Source organism: Microchirus variegatus (assembly GCF_963457635.1).
Source record: "Microchirus variegatus genome assembly, chromosome: 5".
In the NCBI taxonomy this organism is placed as follows: Eukaryota; Metazoa; Chordata; class Actinopteri; order Pleuronectiformes; family Soleidae; genus Microchirus; species Microchirus variegatus.
Genome location: NC_139806.1, coordinates 21,684,179 through 21,693,911, shown reverse-complemented (window position 1 = coordinate 21,693,911; position 9,733 = coordinate 21,684,179). Strand labels below are relative to the sequence as shown.

At 40.4% G+C, this 9,733-nt stretch overlaps 1 protein-coding gene across 1 annotated transcript; it reads left to right on the top strand.

The window, feature by feature from the left end:
* Window positions 1–2,469: 2,469 nt before the first annotated feature.
* Window positions 2,470–9,366, top strand: LOC310927164 (vimentin-like). The gene is made up of 9 exons (XM_083889449.1): window positions 2,470–3,034; window positions 3,656–3,716; window positions 6,262–6,357; window positions 6,514–6,675; window positions 7,062–7,187; window positions 8,321–8,541; window positions 8,659–8,702; window positions 8,808–8,893; window positions 9,006–9,366. Exons 1-9 carry the CDS (start codon window positions 2,505–2,507, stop codon window positions 9,045–9,047), a joined length of 1,368 nt encoding a protein of 455 aa, XP_083745575.1. The 5' UTR covers window positions 2,470–2,504; the 3' UTR covers window positions 9,048–9,366.
* Window positions 9,367–9,733: the final 367 nt, after the last annotated feature.

The window sequence follows — 9,733 nt, the reverse complement described above, 5'->3', positions numbered from 1 at the left end:
CCACAGATATGATCATAAAATAAGATGTTATCATAGTAATAATAATCAAGTTTTGCATAATGAGGACTGCTGTTTATAATTACAGAAGTAACTGCCATGTTATTATACATATTCAACACAGGACTTTGCCTTTAGTGTAGTATTTGTATTCTATGACAAGGAAAAACAATCTTGAGGTAGGGAATGAAAATAACATCAGTTGTTTAGTGTGTTGACTACTGAGGATAAAGACGGTGACCAAAACCCTTTACTTATCCTTGTGTGTTGCTAGGCTATAATCCAAGGCACTAATTTCTGCAGGTTAATACTTCCTAGTGAGCAGGCCAGCTCTCTGAGTCTCTGCTCAGTCACATCTCAAGGGCAACATGCCAACATCAAATCACTGCACCCACCCTCACCCACAATGTGAAAAACCTCTGTGAAAAGAGTATTTGTGCATCCAGACATCCTGTGACATGGTCGGAAAACATCACTAAGGCAAACCAGACCTTCTCTGGTGACTGCTTTTTTTTGTTTTTCTGGGGTTTTTTTCCACACCCAGCAGCACCAGTGCAGTGTTTGTGAGGTGTAGTGTCACTGACTCAGCTCTGCTGTCCTGTGTCTTCCTGTAGAATCAGTGAATCTCAGCAGGTCGAGCAACACTGCTGCATCAACACTTCTGCATACAGTGAGGAAGAACACACACACAGGATTATTCCTTATATGTTTTTTTTACTAATAAACATGATATATGTTTATTATATGCAGTCAAGGAAGGTATAACAAAGGGGAAACCCAGTATTGGATGTCTTAACACCTGTCTGTTTGTGTGTGTGTGTGTGTGTGTGTGTGTGTGTGTGTGCGTGCGTGTGTGCGTGCGTGTGTGTTCTTGTATTTGTTGCTTTGTGACAACCAAAAAATATATAAAACATAAGGGTGAGGACATTTTGGGAACGTGAGGACATTCTGTCCTCTCCTTATATCTTTAAAGGGCCTTTTTCAAGGTTAAGACCTGGTTTTAGGGTTATGGTTAGAATTGGGGTTAGGCTAGGTTTAGGATCATACATTTAGTTGTAGGATTAGTGTGTGTGTGTGTGTGTGTGTGTGTGTGTGTGTGTGTGTGTGTGTGTGTGTGTGTGTGTGTGTGTGTGTGTGTGTGTTGTGTGTGTGTGTGTGTGTGTGTGTGTGTGTGTGTGTGTGCAGGTACTTGTGTTTGTTACCACTTTAGGACCTTGTCCTGAACAGTAGTCCTCATGGCGACCCAAACCTCGTCGTAATGATGCAGTTTCTGAGGAACTAGTTTAAGTTTAGTGATGAGATTTGAATTGTGGTTAGGTTAAGTTTAGGGTTAGGGCATTAACTGGTTATGGTTAAGGTCAGGGATATGGATTTGTTTAGGCTCAGCAAATGAATGGAAGTCAATGGAATTTCCAAAAATATTTTTAGACAAAACTGTGTGTGCGTTGCATCTTGCCTGGAACCTGAATGCAAAGCTGCTGACTTGCACATACTTCCATGTACGCCATGATAACCATGAACTGCACACACACAATACACTGCAGTTGACACACATTCATGATGAACCTGCCCACATACTCCAGTGGACATAAAACCATGAGCATGGATGGATGGATGCATGGATCATGACTTGTGACAAAATGACTAATAAAATTGATTGAAAATGCTTCGGAGAACAATGCATGTGATGTGTGTTTCCAGAGCAACAAGAGAAGAAATAAATACATCGATAAAATGATTGGAACGAAAAAGAAGAAGGAATTCTAATAATTGCCTTGGGTCAAAATGTTAATATGAGGACGAAAATCTGCTGACAAGGACAAAGTCATGACAAATGGACCTTGTCCATGAGGCTATATTTACGTGTCAGCGTTTCACCTACATTTGACAAAAATAAGACAGCCCCAACGTCTAAAATCTTGTTATATTTTGCTTGCCAATATATGTTGAGCTTAAATAGTTCTGTGAAATTCAACTTCATGTCTTACTTGTCCATTGTTTTCTATCACAGGAGTCCTGGAGTGATCTTTTAATCACTAGAAATAGCTCAGTCTACCACAAACTGACACTCGTGTGCTGTTGGTCTTTCAGGAAAATATGTGTTCTTTTTTTTCAAAAAAGGAAAAAAAGCCTTTTTTGAAAAGCATTTTTCAGTGTGTTTGTAATTTCTTTGTGGAAATATACCCTATAAACTAATTACATTTTAAATTTGAATGTAACGCTAACGACTGGACCTTTAAACACCTCTGTCGCCTGACTCTTGGCCTGAGCTGTAATAATAACTCAGGGTGTGTTTCTTTAGACCTGATCATGACAAATGTGTTTGTGTTTCCACTTGTGATTGGATCCTCAGCGTGTCAGTCAACTCACACTGAGTCATTTACATAAGGAGGAGACTATAAGTGAGTAACAGTGGAGTGAACGCCCTCCCAGGCGCAGTCTGCTGATGCAGTTTGGAGACAAGCACAAGACTGACCATCTTCTCTGTCTGAATACCTAAAAGCAAGATGTCCTACACAACACCTCGAAGTTCTTCTTATAGGAAGATGTTTGGAGGGGACAAAATCGCGGTCAGGAGTTACTCCGGCCGCCAGTTCTCCGGCCCGACTGTGCGCTCCTCCTCCCGGGTATCCTTCGGTCTCTCCTCCGCACCGACCGTTTACGCAGCGAAAACCCAAAGGCTCAGGAGCAGCGCGGCCATGCCCCGGCTGTCCTCCGACAACCTGGACTTCGCCCTGTCCGACGCCATCAACAGCGAGTTCATGACGAACCGCACCAACGAGAAGGCGCAGATGCAGTCGCTCAACGACCGCTTCGCCAACTACATCGACAAGGTGCGCTTCTTGGAGCAGCAGAACAAGATCCTGCTGGCGGAGCTGGAGCAGCTGCGGGGCAAAGGCGCGTCCCGCGTGGCGGATCTGTACGAGGACGAGATGCGGGAGCTGCGGATGCAGGTGGACCAGCTCACCAACGAGAGGGCCCGCGTGGAAGTTCACCGGGACAACCTAGCAGACGACCTCGACCGGCTGAGAGAGAAGTAGGAGGCGTGACGCTTCATCTCCATCCTCCACTGTGTGATGTTAAAACAACTCCAGACAGTTTCATTTTAGATTTGTCAATCAGAGGAGCTGTGCTCGATCATATTTAAAGTTATTATAATAGACACACATAAAGAAAGTGCGTAAAACCTGCAGCTTTGTGTTTAAATTAGGGCATTAAGGCAATAATAATTTAAATTGCGATACAATATTCATCAATATCAATAATGTTTATGCACCGTGCAAACGCCTTTTGTCTCAGAATTGTGTCCCCCCATAACATCAATTATCAGGTGTCCTGAGCTTGAATTTAATCAGAATTTAATAGTTAATGATTGGACATTTTTATATTCATCATATCGATATCGAGTGATTTGAAACTTTTTTTTATTCGTGATAATATTGTTGACCACATCACAGTTCTATCCCAAGTGTCATGTGAAAAAGAAAATGTGGCAGGGAAGTCAATTTGAGAATCCCAATCATAAATACTTTATTAATCCCCAAATGGGAAAATGGCTATGGTATGAAAATGGGTAAGCCTGCAGATAAAATAAGTCGTGCCAGCGTTTTATGATAAATAATAATAATAAAATGTCTGCTTTTTTCTGTCCTTACAGGTTGCAGGACGAGATATCCCAACGTGAAGACGCCGAGTCAAACATGCAGAGCTTCAGACAGGTATTCTATCACTGTAATAAACCATTTCCCATCAGAAACCTTCACTGTTGTCAGAGTTTAAACCAGTAACTTGTTGGCAGGTGGTGTCCCGAGATTAGATAAATCTTAATTAGAACCAGGTGTTTCACTTTGAGCAGTCACTATCCCTCTTTTCTTGCAACTATTCTTCCTATATCTGTTTACTGCTGTTGAGCTGAAAAAGACAGGAATGTTCACGTCTGATGGCGCAACTGTATTTTGTAGCCATGATACAAAATAACTGTAGCGCAGAAAAGACCCAGGTCGGGTTCAAAAGGCCAAGTTGATACTGTTGAGTTAAACCGGGCCTGTAGAGAAAGGAGATCTTTTTAAGTCTGACTGGTCAGACTGAATGAGCTGGACACCAGCACACAACAATAATGTTGACCCAGTGTGGTTATCAGAGCGAAAAGACAAGCCACCATGTGACCCAGCTGTCTCATTCTGGGAGAGCATCAACAGAATAAATATCTCACTCACTATGCTTCCTTGTTATTGTCCCTTATCACAAAATCAATAATTTATCAGGGCAAATGTTAAAGTGATGTCAAATTGATACACATACGAGTCATGCTTAAAACATGGCTAAAAGTTTAAATGTGCTACACAAAATGTGATAGTTTGTGTGGCTAATAGCTACGTTTAAAGTATCTTCTCACAGTAATCACATGTTTTTCAATGCATGCAGTAAATTATCAAATTATCCTATACATTACAACACCATGACCTTGAATCTCCATATGAATGGCAGGAACGAAGTCCCTGTGGCCCTGCTGCTGCTGCTGCTGCCACCATGGCACACAAACAACAATGCAGGGCCAGTGGGCTCTCACTCACTCAGTCAGGCAGACAGTCACTCCTCCAGCCGCAGGCCCATTTGGGAAAACCCTGCTGAATAGCTCACTTTGTTAGTGGCATTATACAGCAGGGGCAAAGCTGCTTAATTTTCTGATACCTCAGTAACCAGCCTGCCAACACTCTGACAAAACACCGCAGTGTGGGGTTTGCACACTCAGTGTGTAACACAGGAGACTTAGGAATCAAATACCTCAGTATTAGTGATATTTTATAATGTTTTATGCAACATCCAAAATGTTTTGTGTGACTGTTTGTTTTCACCATGGGTGAAGATTTGCCCCATGGTTAATCCAGGACAGTTTATTTTTAGTTAATCTTCATTTAGTCAGACAGACTCACTGAGATCCACAACTGTTCTCAAAGAGAGAATGAGAACACTGATGGGTTTAATAATTGTCATTTGCAAAAAGCACAGTGCTGGAATTAATTAACTAATTATTTTCATAATCAATTAATCCGTAGATTCTCTATTAATCGAAAAAAATAAATATTGATCTACATTTCCCAAATCTCAAAATGATGATATTCTCCAATATCTTGTTTTGCCCCCAAACCAAAATGATTCAGTTTTAATTATATATTTGTAATACAATACAAAGAACTACCACCCGTTGGTGTAGTGGTTAGCGCTCTAGCCTTTGCAGCAAGAAGACCTCCCCGTTCTCCCCGTGTGTGTGTGGGTTTTCTCCAGGTTCTCTGGCTTCCTCCCACAGTTCAAACTTGCAATATGGGGATTAGGTCAATTGGACACTGAACATAGGTGTGAGAGTGAGAGTGAGGGGAGAATGCGTACAGTGAATAATGGGTAATTTATGCGCTTTGGGTGTATATAGAAAAGTCCTATACAATGAATAATAATAATTACATACATGAAAGGTGACTGCAAAACCATGTCACAGTTAAGATTTGTAAATGGGATTAATATTCTCTTGGATTATGCTGTAATCCAACTGTCCTTTCAGTCAAACACAGGACATGGGAACAATTTCACACATTTTTACACAAACTTTTCCAAAGAGATACAGTTTTTAGTTATAAAGTTTGATTTGCTTTTACCATCAGTGATTCAATACATTTAAATAATAAAAAAACTCATGTTAGTACTTAATGAAGTGTTAGGTAGTTTATAATAATCATCTTGATCATACTTTATGAGATTACTGTATGTTTTGCACATATTATTTCCTGAAGGAATGAAGAGGAGTAAAAGCAAATTATTTCTCTTTGAAGTAATTATAATAATACATTTTAATTAGGCAGCTTTCAAAGCTCTCGGGGTACCTCAGTGTAGGGCAGAGTTTTAAGAAATATAAAAGTAAAACAGTAAATATTGCATTAAAAATAATTATAGACAAAAGGGTTGAAGACAGAAGTGAGATGGTGTTGAAGTTGCAGTAAAAATACTGGCAACATTCTTGCGATAAACGCCTCAGTGTTTGTCACAAACATCTCGTCATGTGTCCCCAGTTGCTGTTCATTGTATTCATGCGTTTGTGACCTGGTCACACAACACACTGCTGTGTAAGTGAGTGTCGTGTGTTAGCGTCCATGTTCTTCACAGCATGTGGAAGAGCATTCTTCTTCTTTCCTCTGTGTCAGCAAACACATGAATGCATTATTCATGTCACCTTCAAAAGTCACCGTATTAAAAGTCAGTGTCATTGCACAGGATGTGGACAATGCTGCCCTCGCCAGACTGGACCTGGAGCGGAAAGTGGAGTCACTCCAAGAGGAAATCAACTTCCTTAAAAAGCTGCATGATGAGGTAAGCTTCCTTTTTTGGTGACTGCAGCTTCGTCAGTCGACTGTGGAAACTAACTTCAAATGCCTTCAATCCAAAATATCTGGTATTCCAGAAATGTATACAAAAGGTCAAGTAGTATAGTGTTTGTGCATTGACACTCTATTGTTTCTGTTGCAGGAAATCCTGGAGCTGCAGAACCAGATCCAGCAGCAGCATGTGCAGGTGGACATGGACTTAGCTAAGCCTGACTTGACAGCTGCTCTGAGGGATGTCCGTCTGCAGTATGAGAACCTGGCATCCAAAAACATCCAGGAGTCTGAGGACTGGTACAAATCCAAGGTATCATTTATAGATAAATGACATTAAAGCTGATATAATCAATGTTTTAAGTGGATCACACGACCACTTGTATGTAAAAGCTTTGTTGTGATGAATTATCTCAGCAGTTCCCCTCAGATCTAATGAGTATTTTAGCATTTCACCGTTTGACAAGTGTAGCAAAAGGCAGCAGTTTTAGTGAATGCAACACTTCCTCAAAAAAACGATCTTAAACAAGCTTAAACCCTGCATGTCTATGTTCTGACACCCTTCTTAAATATTTACACACTTCATGCTATCTGCCATATTCACTCTCCATCAGCCACTGACTCATAATTTATTGAACAGTTGGTTTCTCACATATATTTCCCTCTCACCGTCTCTCTGTTTGTCACTGGTATTGACAGTTTACTGACCTCACCGAAGCTTCTGCCAGGAATACCGAGGCTTTGAGAGCGGCCAAGCAAGAGGCCAACGACTACAGGCGCCAACTTCAGACAATTACTTGTGAAGTGGATGCCCTTAAAGGAACTGTAAGTGTGCAACTTAAAACAGACACAAACTGGCCACAAAAAGTTCACAAAGTAAGCAACTTGAGTCTGTAAAATTATATAACAAAAAGCAAAAACATACAGGGAGTTTATTTTCACCTAGCCTAGCACAAATTATGCATCAATGGCAATAGTTCATAGTCATTTAAAGGCCACTTTTGCTGATGATAGATAAAAAAAACAATAGTTTCTCAATGACACAAAAGCACAGAGCACTGCTGGATCCACGAAAAACCCAGCACATACAATTGTGAGCAATGAGGGGTCCACAGATGTCGAGCTCAGAGCTGCATTCAGTGAACATTGTACATTTCATTACATGCACTATACAAACCAAACACCTAGTACTAAAGCTTTATGGACCTTTGTAAATGTCACTTCTGCAGTCAACTGAACAAAATGCTTGCTGCTGCCACCTTGTGGTAATAGATGCTGTAATTAGGTCTTTATAGAGCTATGCTATCGTCTTTCACAGTGGTTCTCAAACAAAGTACCACCTGAGAAAATATTGACCTCTCAAAGTAACAACGTTATCGCCAACGTTAAAATACAGTGGTGTAAATAAGTCGAGCAAAGTCAGCTACAGACTTTTCACAGGATGCAGATTTATTCCCAATACGATCATTTGCTCTCTCAGCATCCTCCTCTTTCTCACATATACTTCACACACTGGTGTAGTGACATTAGATTTAGATGGAGCAAGAGATTAACAATTATTTTCATAATAATTATTATTATTTAATTTATTTGTTAAATTTTTCTATGCACCAGTCAAATTTCCTTAGCTCCATTCTGATCACATACCCTGGTATATACAGTAGAACTGTATTTCAGATTTTCCTCTAACTACCACCAGAGGAAGCTCACGTACCACTGGTGGTACACATACCATAGTTTGAGAATCATGGATCTATAGAATATAATTCAGTTTTTAATCTTTCAAATGGCATAAAATGACAATTCTTTCCGAGCCATCTGCTATTGCAATTCTACTGGCCTTTATCAGTATCCTCTATCACTCAGCATCAAAAACAGCAAGCTTGCTTATTTATCTATTTTATCACTAATTTCCACTTACTGAGTGACATATTGTCACCTCTTATCTGCCAACGCAGAACGAGTCCATGGATCGTCAGATGAGAGAAATGGAGGAGACCTTCTCCCTGGAGACAAACGGTTACCATGACACCATCGGCCGTCTGGAGGAGGACATTCACAACATGAAGGACGAGATGGCCCGTCACCTCCGGGAGTATCAGGACCTCCTGAATGTCAAGATGGCCCTGGACATCGAGATTGCCACCTACAGGAAGCTGCTGGAGGGAGAGGAGAGCAGGTGACGGATGTAGAGATTTTTGAAAAGTTTATATTTCCAGCACCCTGCTGATGGATATGCAAATGAAGATTCTATACGTATGTTAATTTGTGCACTCTAATTTTGCTTAATTTTCAGAATCTCCACTCCTCTGCCTAACTTCTCATCTCTGAACCTGAGAGGTACTTTTATTTTCTGCATGTTGATTTCACTGCATGGATGTTAGTATAACATATTACTGTATGTTACCAATTGATTACTATTTCATCACTATTTTTCTCTCTTAGATGCAATGATTGATTCCAAACCCCATGTTGAAACCACAACAACTAAGAAGGTTCTCATCAAGACCATCGAGACCAGGGATGGTCAGGTAGAGTCCACTTGAAGTGATTTTCAATCATACAGGCAATTTGCTGATTTCCTGTCATTTGAGCTCAAATGCTTGTCTTGTGAACATCACTGTCCTCTACGTCCTTTTCCAGGTGATCAACGAGTCAACCCAGAACCACGATGACATGGAGTGACCGTGTCTTTGTCTCTGCAAAACAACCAACAGAAGCAATACGAAGAAACACACAGTTCCCTGTAGCCACAAGCAAGCCACCAAAACCACAACACAGTAAAAGCAAACAGCTTCAAAAAAAGTGCCTTTATATGTCATGATCCAGTGGGCCTGCTAGTTCACACAGACTGTATTTTTGCTTCCTCCTCTGCTGCAAGTGTTTTGTCACATTTGTTAAGACACAATAATCGAACCAGTACAACATAGAAAGCCTCACTGAGGTCGACAAGAAACCTTCTCTGTTACCAAAGTAGCATATTTGATCCATAGAGCATGCACACACCAGGAAATCTGTATGCTCAATATGTCACAATTGCCTGTATGCAGCAATAAACCAGTACCACTGAAAATCAATGCTGTGCCTGAGTAGTTATAGAACTGTTGCACCATAGAATATTAAAATACATATAAACATATAATATACAAATAATGAAGGAATGCCTGAAATGTGAACATGTCCTAAGATAGTCATAAACAACAAACAATGATGAGGAAAATTGTAGTGAGTAATACATGACATGAGACAGTTGTGTGTCGATTATTTTCCCTGCATTACAAAGTGAGCTCGAAATTATGACAAATGTTTATGCATTTTGTAAAGAACTGAAACATACATAACATACATCACTGTACTGTAAAAGCAGCTTT

Excerpts from the sequence above, each read along its gene's own strand:
- LOC310927164 (XM_083889449.1), top strand. The coding sequence starts at position 2,505 with ATGTCCTACACAACACCTCGAAGTTCTTCTTATAGGAAGATGTTTGGA. Across the intron at positions 3,035-3,655 it reads CTCGACCGGCTGAGAGAGAA|GTTGCAGGACGAGATATCCC; the intron begins GTAGGAGGCGTG and ends CTGTCCTTACAG. Across the intron at positions 7,188-8,320 it reads TGGATGCCCTTAAAGGAACT|AACGAGTCCATGGATCGTCA; the intron begins GTAAGTGTGCAA and ends CTGCCAACGCAG.